Source organism: Aulostomus chinensis, chromosome 12 (genome assembly GCF_037954235.1).
Source record: "Aulostomus chinensis isolate RoL2024-O1b breed Wild chromosome 12, RoL_Achi_v1.0, whole genome shotgun sequence".
Lineage (NCBI taxonomy): Eukaryota > Metazoa > Chordata > Actinopteri > Syngnathiformes > Aulostomidae > Aulostomus > Aulostomus chinensis.
The window spans coordinates 23,556,903-23,572,871 of record NC_141331.1 but is presented as its reverse complement, the minus strand read 5'-3'; the positions used below and the strand labels follow the sequence as shown (position 1 = coordinate 23,572,871).

At 39.6% G+C, this 15,969-nt stretch overlaps 1 protein-coding gene across 1 annotated transcript in view; it reads left to right on the top strand.

Moving 5' to 3' along the window:
- The window catches only part of klf7b (Kruppel like factor 7b), an 81,847-nt gene that overhangs the window by 33,737 nt on the left and 32,141 nt on the right, over positions 1-15,969 (top strand). Inside the window, exon 2 of the mRNA XM_086220840.1 lies at positions 14,174-14,822. Within this exon, the coding sequence (XP_086076966.1) occupies positions 14,174-14,822 (649 nt within the window). The remainder of the gene's footprint in view (positions 1-14,173; positions 14,823-15,969) is intronic.

Sequence of the window (15,969 nt, the reverse complement as noted above, 5' to 3'; positions counted from 1 at the left end):
GAGTTTTCTTACTAGCTCATGTATTCACCAGCAGCAATTCTGTGCAGTCCAGTTTTTGCTTCACAGCACAAGAAAAGGAAAGAAAATAGAAGATTTCTGTGCATAAATGTACATATATTTATGAGTTTAAATAGTAAATAATGGCTGTATATGTAGCTGGCTGCCTACTTTTGAGTTGATAGATATCAAGAATACAGTAGTTTATAATTATGTGCGGATTCTCATTTATGCTGTCCGACTTTTGTCCTGGTTGCCAGGAATTGACAGAACACGTTTGCATTGGCAAAACAGGACTTAATAATTTTCCTTTGAGTTTTTTGAATAGAATTCTGTACAAAATGTGTTTTGCAAGTTTTTTTTTTAATCTATTTTATATGACCATACAACTATGTGATAGATAAATTGGAGATGACATTGGCTTACTTACAGTGTTAGCACAAGTCGGTCTAAAAATATATATATTTAACTTGAACCTTGCAATCCTTTATACAAAAGCAGGCCATGAGAAACAAACAAAAAAAAAATGTGTACAAGCCTCAGTAAGTCCTGTGCCTCTTGAAACATTCACCCTTGTGCAGTGTGCCCCTCTACAGCCACAGATGGCCAACTCTCATCAGATGTTACATTTTTTAAGCCTGCTACATAACTTAACCATTAGGGACCCAAGCTGATTTTGAAGTAATTTTACAACCTTTGCTTTTGAGCTATTATCTTGGTCATTATAAAGTCAATCTCTACGTGCTAGATCTTAGATTGTGGGATTGTGTTGGTTGGAAAGAAATCCAGCTGACTGTCTTGCTACCTTGTATTACTCTCAGAGGAGGCTTCGCTAATTCCTCATCGGGACAGTCTATGCTGTCCAGATATGCCATCACTTACACTGGTACTACTTACATGTATTTTATAATAAATGTTAAAATTATTACACATTTTTTGGATTTTCTACACGTTTTTCATCATTGAAGGTTTCCAGCACACAAATCTGTACATATTGAGTTGGGGGAGTTTCCCTGGAATCTGATAATATCAGCACCATGATGTTGAGATATTCTATGACTTCACAATTTGCAAAACCATGTGGTGAGTGCATGGTGAGGATAAAAGCCATTTTACTGAAATAAACACATGTTCTGCTTGTGATGAAAAATATGATTCATTTTAAAAGAAACGTGCATATATAATAAAAGATACAATTTTTTAAGATTCCCTATGGTGTCCCTATAGTTATGTTAACATATTATTTTGTACCAAATATTATGTAGAAAATAGTTACAACTTACATATGTCTTGGATCATCTTGAGTTGGATTCCATGAAAAAATATCTCCTCATCATCAGATAATCCACTCTGAAAGCCTGAGCCATTATTCAGATCACCGGGACCAAAGTCTGCAGTGGCATCTGCATGGATGAGTTGTGCCTCTTCAGCTGCAGTAAATTTCTTTGGTGGTATTTCTTTTTCCTGAGTTCTGCCAAGTGCATCTTTTGAGTGTCCGACACTGATCTGTAGTGACCTGACCTAAACCTGAACTGCGTGCACCTGTGCCCTTTTCTTTGCTTGGAGAAAGTTTGGAGAGATTATTCATTCAGTGCACATGTATGTGTCTTGTTTCATTTTTATGCTCTGTTTCATATGATACATGTGCCATATCTGTCCGATGATGGGTTCATGAGTTATTTAGATAAGAGTAGAAGGAGTGCACATCAACGCACAGCTTTTTGCAAATTCATCCAAATTCAAAAATTATTTTCCAACAAGTACGTGAACGCAAAAATAAGTGATAGGTACCACTGTAAAGTTGCAGCTGTGTAGTTTCACATGATATGCATGCGATCAAGCTGAACCATTGCAGAGATATTTGAGTGCAAAGAATGTGTGTCTAAAGTCATGCAGCCTGGAGCCTATCCCAGCAGCCTTCGGGCACGAGGCAGGGTTTACCCGCAGGGCCAACACATATGGACTAACAACCATTCACACTCACAGCCACGCCTTCGGTCAATTAAGAACATTCAATCAGCCTAGTCTCTTCTTGATGTCTTTGGACTGTGGGAGGAAGCTGGAGTACCTGGAGAGAACCCATGTAGGCACAGGGAGAACATGCAGACTCCACACAGAAGGACCCCGTGCCAGAGCCGGGGCTCGAACGCCGGAACTTTCTTGCTGTGAGGCGACGGTGTTGACCACTGCACCACCGTGCCGCCTGTGTTTTGGTCTAATAGTGATAAGAGTAGGTTAAGCACTGAGGGTTCTCCAGCAGACATCATTACAGAACTGGACTTTAATTCAAGTGAGTAACCATGCAACTGAACTAATAAAAGCATAAATTGTTGTCATGAATCATGTTTAGGACTCCAGGCTTTTCTTTAATTTCGCTTGTCTTCCAACTACCTATCAACTACTCTCGCTGACTGACACTGACACTGAATTTGGCATTTGAAGCTTAGTTTTCCAACATTAATTTGTTTTTTTCTCACATTTTGTATGTAAATTCAAATTTAGAATATTTGTTGCCCCATCTATACAACTCTACTGAAACTTGTACCCGTCACCAACTCATCAACTCTTACCACAAAGGCGAAATGATGTGCTAGATGTCATCTGGAGCTGTTTGTAATCGTTTCTGTCTATCTCTGGTAAAGCATAAATGATATTTTGCACAATAGTTCTGTTTTAGTTTTGAGCCAAACGTGCAAAAGGCCATTTCCTTTTTTTTCTAGGAAAAATTATATTTGCCTGTACACACTTACCTCAAACTCATCCATCACCTTTGGGATGACCAGCAATGCAGTCTAAAAAACAGACCTCATCACTCATTATCAGTGTTTGACTTGAAGAGCAGACCATGGTAATTCATGTTGCTGATGAAGCTGAAAGGCCTGGCCTGCAGCTTGGGTCAGTTCAAAGGTAGAAGGCACATAATTGGGTTGAATGGAGTTTTGTACCAATCAATGATGGTGGATTGTGCAGTTCCAAAAGAGTCTGCTTTAGGGTCACTCCTCTTCCTTCTATACATCCACAACCTATAAAGTCACTTCCTTAATGGGACCTGTTCTTGTTGATGATTCTGCAATGCTTGCCTCCCTCAAAGATAAAAGTGTGATTGAACAGACATTGAGAAAAGAGAGTCAAGTACTGGTTGGGTGATCACAAGTTGTCTTTATACAAACGAGCTTTCAAGCTTTATCACATTCATTCTTGATTCCTTTGCAAGAATGAGTATGTGGAGCTAGTTTCTGCATTTTTCTTTTCAAAGTATCATCAATCAATCAATCGATCACTGTACACCAATGTAATTTTGTTGACAGTCTCATTAGGTTTTGTGTCGATTAATGTGACGGTACAGATACTGCTGCAGTAATTTCAAAGTGCTTCACACAAAATACAACAAGGTCTCTTAACAAAGCACCAAGCACACATTCACTCTGCAGCTCTGATGCTTGCTCAGACATTAAGGAAGCAGCTCACTGCCAATGGCACCCGTTTGATGTTGTACACACGCCCAAGCAGGAGGCATTACACATTCACACACATCAGTTAGAAGTCATTATGCTCTTCTCACTCTTACAACCACACACATCAGCATCAGCAAATTAGCCGAATAAAGAGCCTCTTTTTGCTTTTGCTTTTGAGTGGCTAATTAGCCATCAGAGCCTGCTGTGTAGAGAGAGAGATAGAGTGAGAGGGGGAGAGAGAGTGAGAGAGAGAGAGAGAGAGAGATCCATCAAGAGGTAGAGCTTCAAAGAACAGTTTATGGAAGCCAAAGCACTTTAATTAGGACCTATTTGTATGAGAAAGTGAAAAGAAAAACATAATTTGAAGCCAAAAGCTGTACAGTGTTGAGGGAAAATAAACACACTCTAATATGCACACAGCCAAAGAGAGATAGGAGCAAACTGAAGGGAGTCTTTATCCAGCAGTATGAAGGGAAACTGGTTTCACTGCAGAGGTGTGAATCTTCACTGACCTCACAATTTGATTGAGTGGCTTGAGTGAAGATTAATTCTGGTGTTACATTTTTAATTGTACATGTTTACTTTTTCATCATTTAAGTAGTCAGATAAATCTGAACACCCTTTTTATTTAGAAAGTGATTTCAAAATGCAAACCACTGCACGGCACTCGATGATCTATACAGCTGCATCATATTTAATGGCCTCTCGACTGGCTTTACTCCATTAACTCCATTACACCATTGCTGTAGAGTACACAATGTGATGTTTTTCTACACACAAGAATTTGTTTAAGTTGTTTACTGCTATAGTGTGTGTGTCAGCTGGTCTCTTCATTGCTAGAGTTTGCATTTCTACTGTGTTAAATGATGACATAGACAGTTCACAATATATTTTATTTTTGTAATGCCTAGGTAATTATTTTGTTGTTCAGTTAAGAAGTTATTAATGAGTCAGTTTTTGAATCATCATCAATTGATGTGCCATTTTTCATCCCTGCTCAGTTAGGTTTATATAAATGCACAATAAGGCAAAATGCAACATAGAAAATTTACCTTTAGTATGTTTTTACTTTTAAGATTTTTACCCAGAGGTTACTACTATTTTCTGTTTGTCTCCAGGTAAAAAAAACAAAAAAAGTTGAGGAGACTTTTTTAAAAGAAAAAAAGTTTTCTTCAAAATGTATTTGGTAAAATTTTTTATTTTCTTTGTCTGGAACTATAAACTATAAATATATTAGTCAGGAACACTCTTCCCCCGCACAACTACACATTGTAGACCCTTCAGGAGTTAAGGGGGCTTCTATACCCTGCTAATAGTATGATCATATCCAACAAAAGCTTTAACCCCCACAAGGCAGCAACAGACATCATATTTAACAATACATAGCATAAGCTCAAACTGATGTACCTTGAATACCATAACTGCACATAGTACTCCCAATACACGTAGTCCAGAAGTTATAAGAAAGAGCAATGTTTTCATTACGACCATCACAAATAAGGCTATTCATATAAACATTAAATTTGTGATTGTTACTGTTGACTGATGCCAAAAGAGTAAAAACTCAAGATACAACATACGTGGAGTTCATTGCTTTTAGAACTTAATGATAACGTAAAAACAAAGACATCGGTCCATGAATGGATAGTAACCAAAATAAGGTAATCAAGAAGATGGGAATTTAAAAAAAAATAAAAGTGTCTCAAAAGGTCTGTTACTGATGGTAAAGGTGATTAAAAAAAAATCTCAGCAAAAATCTGATCTATATTCAAAAAAAGTACTTTACATTAACATTAACTGTATTTGAAGTGCACATACAGTATACAATATTTAGCTCATGGAGCAGTTTTGGACCAGATCATTACAGGCAGAATAGCCCCCCAGAATCATGTGAATGAATTAATGCCACTTTTGTTCAAATGGGAATATTGGTGAAAGTGTGTATGTGCAAACACAGACACATCTGTTGAATTCACTTTAGTCTGTTTGCTTTGCTTCGTCCTCAATGATCCTTTGTCTGTCAAAAGCTCTTAGCACTCCCATCCAGAGCCCTCTGCTCTCTGCATTCATTATTAATGGACGTCAGCAGGCTGAGAACACACTCGGGCTGCACACCCCCTGCACATCACTGCTCGGTATTTTAGACAAGATATTAAATCATGCTCTCAGCAAATAAAGTGAAAATAGTTCATTGAGGCAACAAGGGAGATATATAAACCACAACTGCCCACATGAAATGTGTCACACACATAATCATGCACTAAAAATGCATGTTTTACAAGAAAACAGGATTGCTGTGTGTACATTTGGAGCGCTAAGTAATATTTGCTGTGCTCAACCGTAGCTTGGCTTTCACTTCAGAGGTGACCTTGCACTTGGCATCAACCTTGACCTCCATTACAAGTACATTATCAAACATTTCAACTTAGAAAACCATGAAATGAACACCACAGTCATGGAATATTCTGTAAAAATGTTGAAGGCAGTACATTAACTGGAATTGAGTAAGCAGTTTTTCCAAGGGTTGCATGACAGCTCAAGCTGCAGCTCACTGGAAATTTAAACTTGATGTTCCTCAACAAACACTTGAATTCCTGGATAATTTTACAATATGACAGAGTTATAGGGATTGATTATTTGTTTATTTGTTGGTTTGTATGTTAGTTTTGCATATTTAGATTTGTGTGTTACTGTTTATCACAAAGTTATGTCATATGCTTTTGCATCTAATGATAGACTTGCATCTTAATATTAAAAAAACATGTTAAAGAGAGCATTAAAAGGAATATACACTAGAAATTACATCGCATGAGAAAGTGTGGCTGAGAGCAAGTACAAATTTAAGAAAGGCATAAATGGACATCAGTTCAATCAGGTCAGTTGTTTTAAAAATATTGAGCTGCTTCTCTGACATCTGCCGGTTTTGTGTTCCACGGCTTTGAGGCAAAATTGACAATGGCTGCATCACTGACCTTCTTCCTGTTGTTGTTGGCAACCTCCAATTATCCAGCGTAAGTGACTGCAGTGTTCTTGACGGCATGTCACTTACAAGTGAGTTAGCAATGTAGCTTGGCCCTTGCCCTTTAACAGTTGAGTATTTGAGACGGAGGACCTTAAAATATTGTCTTGGTACAGGTTTAGAGTTTTAGGTGACTCCTGACCTCAAATTCAATCCAGAGACTTCATTTTGTAATAATGATCAAAGTTTCATTCCACAATCATTTATACACTTTATTAAAAGACATTAATTTCCTGTCCCACTGTGAGCAGGGCAGGCCCTAGCCATTTCAGTGCCCTAGGCCAGATTGGGATTTGATATATTTCAATATCAATCTCACGCACAACAATGTGCTACGATGCCAAGTGGCGCTCACATCTCTGGTTCTGGCCAGTGAGTGCAGAAATCTGTTTTTGTGGACAAGGCAGTGATAGCCTTTATGATAGAAATTTCAGCACACGAAGGAGCAGTTATCCAGAGAGCTAGCTATTGGCTTGCCAATTCAGTCTCATACCATTGAATCTGTAATGTTATTTGAGTCCAACAGGTATCATAGCATTATTATGTAGCATTAGCTTAATTCAGTTATTGCTACTTAGCTAGCTAGCTGCTACAAAATAAACATCTAATGACGTTACACACAGAACGGCATTTAAAGACAACACAAGATTCTTTTCCTCCTCTTTCCTTCGTTTCCTCCCTTGCACACCTGAAGGCTTGGATATTTTCATTTTTATTAAATGCAGGTCAAATGAAAATATCTGCCTCTCTTAACCAAAACATGGACTCGTGCTGTCACCAAACGGTGACCCATCCCCCACTCTCAGTGTGCACTGTTCAGGTGCAGAAGCAGGGGCAGGGTGCATTGCAAGGTGTATTTCTTTCTTTTTTTTGTTTGCTTTCTCTCTTTTTCCTTTATTTGTTCATTTATTACCTCTGGAAAAAGTATGGAGGGGGCGCCCATTGGCGAATTTTATTATATATGTTATTTATTTACACCCCCCCCCCCCCCGGCATCCCCTAGACAATGCTGTATCCGAGGCGACCGCCTATTTTGTACAAACCTGTATATCTAGTTTATCATGTTAGGGGAGATATAAGTGTATTGTGTCACACAATACAAATGTGATTGTGGATTGAATTGTTTGATTATCATTATTAGTGTTGTAAAAAGTCAGTTACTGTTTGTTAAGACCGCAATGGTGTCTTTAGCACTGTTACAGGATCTTATAATTGAATTTGCTCAGAGTTTTAGGTGTCTGGCTCCACATGGACCCACAACTGCAAGTTGCTGACAGAGCCAACAAGAAAACCAAAGCCTGTGTAGTTTCACATCTTAACACACAATTGTAACATGTTTTAAATGTCCTTTATCCAGGGCATTGTAGCCATTTTCCTGGTTTCTATATTGATTTTTATACAAAGCTATATATTACATGAACTTAATTATGAATGCTATAGCTAGTACTGTATCATGTCAGGCCAGAAGAATTCAAAGTTCCCTGATCAGATAAGCCCTACTAACTCTAACTCATCGCTTTCCTTGCGTTGTCATTCTTATATCTGTTGGCTTGTTGACATTGAAGGAGATACATTTTTGTATTCAAACCAGAGTTTCTCCAAAAGACACACTCACAGTGTGTCTATGTGTGTGGATGTGTTTTTTCTTTTTTTCTATCCAATGTGACCTTTCTCCATATGGTGTGGGACCAAGCAGGGGGACATGAGGTGAGCCCTACACATGCTCTCAGTCTGGGCTGTTAGCAAGTAGCCACTAACACACTCTCTCTCTCTCTCTCTCTCACACACACACACACAAACACACGCGTGCGCGTACACACTCGCTGCAGGCCCTACATGTCATTGTTACCTGATATTCATGGTTTGTGTGAGAGAAATGGAAGAGAAGGTCATACGTGTGTCAGAGGCGCTGTGTTCAGTTGCCGACTATGTGTTTGATTGCTGCTTACTCCTCTTGCACTGCTTCAGGCTCCCTCTACCCTCTGTCCTCACCAACCACCTCCCACAATCCTCACCATCAGTCTAACCAGACTAGGAGACACACAGACCTTTCTATTTCTGATTTTGAGCCTGAGAGCAAACAGTGGTACAGTATCCCTTTAGTAGACCAAGAGTGAGTATATTTAATCTATCAAAGAGAACATGTATTTTTTCATGCTGAAATATTGATGAGTGATACATAAACACAAAACCAAGGTATAATTCTACAGAGGCTGTGCATATAAAAGACCATCCTTTTTATATTTCCTCAAAATGTGTAGTAGCCACCAAGGGCCATAAAGTTGGAGTTAATCAAGAGTGTCTATATTTGGATAGCTCAGTGAAAAAGATGAGAAAGTAACATGCAGGCATGAGAACAGGTTTCATGGGCTCAAAGTGCAGACAATTACTCTCATGTTAACATGTGGTCATGAAGACAGAAATGGCTTTGTCTTGAGTTTTGATATCAATTTAAAAAATTCACTGTCTTTTTCATTATTCTTAGCTGTCTATTTGTCTTTCATGAGAGGCAGAGAGAGGCGGCACAGTGGTGCAGTGGTTAGCACTGTCCCCTCACAGCAAGAAGGTTCTGGGTTTGAGTCCCGGCTCAGGCACAGGATCTTTCTGTGTGGAGTTTGCATGTTCTCCCTGTGCCTGTGTGGGTTCTCTCCGGTACTCTGGCTTCCTCCCACAGTCCAAAGACATTCAAATGGTGACTAGGCTAAATGGATACTCTCGATTGACCGTAGGTGTGAATGGTTGTCTGTCTATATTAGTTGGCCCTGCGATGGACTGGCAACCTGTCCAGGATGAACCCCGCCTCTCGCTCAAAAGCCGCTGGGATAGGCTCCAGCCCCCCACGACCCTTAACAGGAGAGGGAATATGGATGGAGAGGCAAAGAGATCAAATATCTTGATCAGCTGTAGTCCCCAGGTTTGGCTGTGGATCAGCTGTTGCTTCTGCTTTTCAAGTGAAAAGAAATAGACTGTTGATGTGATCCAATCACTAAAAGTACTCAGTGGCTGATCAAAACACAAATGCTTCTCTACTTGTAAAAGGTAGCATTGTGTTGATCTTTGTTTTGTTTACATTTCCTTCCTCATGAGACTATGACGATGATGATGTGAGGCAGTACGTTACTCTGTCATCATCATCATATCATGTAGCGTGTGATGTGCCATTATTTTTAATGTTTTACTGTACGCAAGATTGAGGGTGGTTAGCCCCATTACATAACATGCACAGATCAGTCAGTTACATAAATGAGTAGCAACAACTGTGTTTCAATCAGCATAGGCTGTCAAATATACAGAATTCAAATACTTTCCAGTAAACTGTCAATATTTGGACCTAACTCAGTTGCCAGCACTACATACCCACCCATAGACTTTGGTTTTCAGCTTTAAAAAAATGCTCTTTAAGAGATTGACTGATAGTTGGGTATGTGATTATGCAGACTCTGTCCTGAAGTTGTTTCTGCTCTGACTATAATTCAGCGTACTGAGTTATTTAATTGGTTTGTTGTAGTTTGTTCCCAGCAGATGGTGCTGCCAATAGCTGTGAGGGATCAATGAACAGTGTCCTCATCCCTCTACTATCCAAACAATGCAGCCATGTTGTCTTGAAATACAACACTTGGCTATTTGATTTACTCTCCAGATAAGCTTGTGGCTGTTTGATAATCTGGTATTGGTTTCCAGAGGCATTTGCAGTGAGTGATCTAATTTAAACCAAGATGTAATAGCCCCCTCTTGCATGCTTGACTAGATATTGTATTACTCCCCAACAAATCACAGCAACAATCTGGGCAAAAGGCAAACCAGAAGGTTTTCCTCACAACACAAGTATCAGCTTTACAAAAGACATTGTTACTGGGCCTCATCTTTGGTTCTCTACATAAATGCTTATCATTTTCAAGTTTCATTATGAAGCAATGTACCCTCTTCCAGAAAAAAGTATTTGAATCATATTCATATGCAAATTAGCATCCGTAAGGAAAGAAAGACATTCTTTTAAAGGCAGGGGGGGTACATGAGGAAGTTCAGCTTATCACCACTCAACAGATGTTGTGGCTAAATGTGTGGGTTTGTCTGTCTCGTCACTGAGGCTGAGTGGAGTAAAGCTCCAGCGCTGGCCTGACTGAATGCATGGAGTCAACCAGCTGCAGCTGAGAAAATATATTCCTATAGTTGCAGTAATTTGCTCCAATGACAGAGGTGGAAAAAGCCAGAGGATCAGGATAACAGCCTTCCGCTTGAGGCGTTTGACCAAATAGAGAAAATTCATTTTTCCCAGGAGTAGATATAAAGTACTCACACACTATGCTGCAGCACCATGCTGGAGCCAGGCAGGCAGGCAGGCAGGCAGAATGCTGAGTGGGCGATTACAGCTGTATACCAATCTGCTGCCTTTACCTTATCAAAACAAGAGGGTATAGATAGCTATTTTAAGTGTCTCCATTGCTATTGGGATAGGTGATCTTAAATTAAACCCTTTTAGTAGGATTAACAATTAATACATCGTAAAGGTGAATTCACATCCAGGTGCCCTGTCCGCCTAATCAGTTGTTGGATATGTTAAGCATATAATCAGGGCAGTGGTGGCCTGAGCCCACTGCACACACCTTTGTACACAAAAGGGGTTTAATCCTGCGTACAGGATTGATTCTATTCCCCTTGTGAGCTGACAAGGAGATACTCCTCTTTTTGCTTGTTTTTTTCTGTTTCATCACATTTAACTTTATGATCATAGTCACCACACCAGAACTGGTGTTTGTAGCATCTTCCACTTGTATGCAATCTTTATTAGATGCAGTAAAAGTAGCATGGAAGATAGCTGCAGTGTTTCTGTTGTATTCTACTCCAGTTCAACACTGATTATTACCACATTGTTATTCTTCCATGTATTTTGTTGAAAATGGAGTCCCGACTATGTGTCGTATGTGGGTGTGGGTTTGGAAGTGCCAAAAGCCAGCAGCAAATTATTATGTTAAACCGTTTTTTTTTTTTTTTTGTGTGTTCTCAGCAACGTGTATCAGAGCTGATAAACACCTGTGTCTATTACGGGATTATTACCTGTGTCAATCCTCCTGAACGGCAACAGAAAGTTCAGTGGGGAATGAAACACCGATAAGCTTTGGTTGTAGAGATGTCTGTGGTGTGAATATGTAACTGTGAGAGTGATCAGGATGTTCTTGAAAAAGAGAGTGTTGCTCTCTGTTGAACTCTTAAATCATCCATTTCCTGCTGTGAGGTCTTTATTATTTCTACTTAATAAAGACAGAAATGTCGCTACATGTCATTACATCTTTTCAACATTTTTTTTTATATATGTGGCAGTAAAAATATACTTTGTTTTTAGAAATGTACATGATCATACTGCTAAACAGTTAAAGAAATGTAATGTTCAGACTCAATGAAACACAGGCAAGACCAGGCAAGCCTAACACGCCAGAGATGCGTATGGGAATGTTGCAATATGTGACATTACCTGTGTAGTATATGTGTGAAGTTTGAGTGGACACTACTGAACACTTGGGCTACGCCAGTAAATTAAACAGGAAACTATGGAGGCATGAATTTAACTTTAAATATTCTGATGCTTCTAGGTGCATACATCTTATTGTATGATCAATTAAGCAGGAACACATTAGAGGGAGGACAAACCATTGGACCAGAAGGCAGCGCAAAACCAATGAAAAAAGTTGATCTTAATAACTAAATTAGATACAAGTGAGTTAAATGATGACGCAGTTAAATGATGGTAATGATGCTTAAACAGTAAGCCCCTGACACATTCAGCCAAAAATATTGAAACAGTCAATATCTATCCATATAGTTTTTGTCAAAAGTTTTGCATGTGACAATATACAATCTCATGATTTTTTAAACACAATATAAACAGAAAACATACACTTCAACAGTCCCTGATACCTCATAGCGGTGGGCTGTGGAATTGATTAGCCAATCAAAAACATTCATTTTGATGGAGTCAAATGAGTGTAATCTGTATCTAGACATCCTAGCAAAATTATGTCTATTGTAATTGGGTGCATCTAATCGTAACAGCTACAGTATGTAAATGCTACTGATTTAATCAATGAGTGAATGCTACGTGTGTGTTTTCCTGTGTGATTGATCATTCAGACTTTTAATTAAAAGAAAGGGGAAGATCAGAACAGAGCAGGATTTAAGTCAATATTTCAGGTGGAAACATCAGACGAGGCAGACAGAAACAACAGACAAGTTTGGGGAGGGGAGCTTGAGCCTTGGGGCAAGTAAAATAGGTTAGAAACTCAAGTTATTTGCTCTAATCCCATGTGGTATTGTGGCAGATGTCCTTGACAGGACACAAAAGGATGACAGCAACAACTGTGGTGATTCTGCACTGCTTCCAAAATTTATCATAAATTCAGACAGTCATGAAAGTACCTCCCCTGGTCTCTTTCCTCATCTTTCTCCTATCTCCCTTTTTCTTTATTTGACTTCATCACTGCTCTCTTTCCCTCCTCTGTCTTGTAATGTAACCTTTGCTGGTTTATTTCGATGAGCAGAGGGAAACAGGCATGGCTTCCACAGGTCAGGGCTCTGGAGAGCTTGGCAAGGCAGTGTTATCAATCACAGACTAAATCCCTCCTCTCTCCGGACCGCCACGTGCCAGGTGACATGGTCAACAGTTTCAGAGAAATACTGCATAAAGCCTCAAGTGTGTATTTGATTTTAAATAGACTAGTAAATATGGCCTCTGCAAAGCCTTGAGTCCAAGGAATACAGATTATCTGCAGCCAGGTCCAAGAGTCCTCATAAGGAGATCAAAAGTAGTTTGTTTATGGGTTTATAATTTATTGCCAATCTCTTGCACTTGTATATTGAATGTTTTTTGTTGCTGACAATGGCAGATGAGTGAAGTTGGTACACGGTCACATAACCCTGTTTTCATGGAGGGTGATGCTCATACAAGTAGGTCTTACAATTGTCCTACAGATTTTGCAATGAGGCACAGAAGAACACGTTGTTTGTTTTTGTCTTTAGGTTCTGTATGAGGATGATTTTTAAGAGTGTGCTTATTACTGTTAAAATCAGAGGCACCGTAAATGCATGTGTTAAATGTGTGTTGTTTTTTTACAACGGTCGATCAACCTACATACAGGGTCAAACAAGGATTAGTAGCAACTGTGAAATCGTAAAGGTATGAGTATGTGTGGATGCCACGAGTCAGCTGGTTATCAAACAGCTGATCTTTCAGTGATTTGTTTTTAAAGTTTGACTGAAACATGGATGGAACCACTAATAAACAGAGCCGGCTATCAACTTTCTGAACTAATGTGGTTGTTTAAATGTTGCTACTACACTTCATTTTTTCATTGCATAATGGAACCTGAGTTGCTGTAGCTCTACACCTCTACTATACTGTGCACTGATACACAGTTTTTATGCTGACCAACAAACATCAAAGACCAATGGACAAATCTGTAGACATCCCCAACGGCAGATCCACAAACACAACTCCAGCTTTTGTTTTATCACACTCAGTTGGCACTGTTTTTCCAAGTGTACATTCTTAAGGCACAGCAAATCACATAACACTAGCACTGACCAACGGGTCTATCATACACAGTTAAACATAGTTCATTTAAAAGGTGTGACAAGACCTGTAAGAGAAAGTTAAGTAATGACTTGTTGTTGTTTTTTACTCTGAGCCCTTTTTGTCCTTATCTTGCAGACATGTTTAGAGTTGGAGAGGTATCTACAGACGGAGCCCAAGCGACTGTCAGAGCTGTTTGACGATGAACTGGATTGTCTCTTAACACCAGCAATCATGCAGGGTGGCGACAGTGATGAGGACCTTATGGATCCCCTCCTTCCTAGCCTTCCCGACCAGCCCAGTCCACCTCCACTACTGGTAACACTCCCAAAGGTCCAGGCCAAAATCCTCCAGTTGCCCAACCCCAGAAAGACCCAAGCAGAAGCAGTGACTGAAACCCTCACACCAAAAGAGCAAGTCCTTGGAGGGGTCAGTGCTGCACAGCTTAGTGCTGCTGTCACCTCCCTAACACCGCCGTCATCACCAGAGCTTGGCCGACACCTTATTAAACCTACACAGACGCTGACTGCGACAGCAGATGGTACACTAACACTCAAACTGGTGACGAAGAAGGTGGGGTTAGGGGCAGCCAAACTGGTAGCAGCTCGAGCGCTTCCATCTCCACCAAGCCGAGGAGGAGCCCTCAGTGACAGCGATCAGGGAGGAGGAATTCTAGGCGGAGACATACCAGAGAACAAGAAGAGGGTCCACCGATGCCAGTTTAATGGCTGCAGGAAGGTTTACACCAAGAGCTCCCACCTGAAGGCCCACCAGAGGACCCACACAGGTAAGACAACAGATAATAAATAGAAGGGCACCAACTTCTGACTGAAATCATGTCAGAATATATCTCTTCAACTATTAGGGATATATGAATTGATTTGGTGAACAAAATAACCTCCTTCGTCAAACTGTTCTGGATTACATGCCTCATATGAATTTATGGTTATGGCTTTCTTGGTTTAAAGATATCATAAGGATTCATAGTTAAATTCGAAAGACTGAAACTTTGGTCCATGAATCTGGACTCAACCCTTATTCATACATGTGATTGTGATACATGTGATACAGTGCACTTCAACTGCATGTCAATTGACAGCTTCCAGAATGCTCATTAAAAAATAAAAAACACACATCACTTAAAATCAATTCCATTAAAATGAAGCATTATGATCCTCACAGAGAAAAAAATTGTAGGGATGATTTTTTCTGCATTAGTTTTATTTAGGTTTGCCTAATCAAGCGAGTGTAAGCAGAGAATTGTCTACATATTCGTCATTGTGACTAATGTCACTGGTACTATCCTCTGAGAAGCTGAAGCTGAAAGCTTTCTTACCCTATGGAACTTCGTGTTTATCAGAAGTCAACTTTACATTATTGTTTTGTGATGCCAAATACAGGGGGAAATGTAAAGTATAATAAGTGACCACTGAATTCACAACTGAAGTGGATATTGACCCTAGGAAAGCAAATTCAACGATGAGAATTGTCTGTTGGTTTGTTATTGTAAATGTGCCTTGGTGTTTCCTTTTTTAATTTTTTTTACCTGATGGCAATAATTGATAGAGGCTTGCTAAATATCACCGAAGATGCCCTATCCTTCTTCTTTTACCTCCATATTTCCTAACGAGTCTAAATTCAAGCTCAGTGCCAAAAGGCCCTGCCTCAGTAATTGTCTGATGATTGATAGACTGGTTGTAAATGACTTTGAGAATTCATCTGTGTCCAACTGGGTCTGACATGCACTTTTAGCCACTAACTACATCTGCCCTCTCACTGACCCTCAGACGGAACACACACACCAGACTAATGTGTCCTGAGGCTGTCAGCTGCAGGCTTAAGAAGCAGACAGACAGGAATAGAATGATAGATCCAACTGATGCAAATTATGATGAAACAATTTTAAAAAGCAAACTGCCTAGTTAAAGACGGCT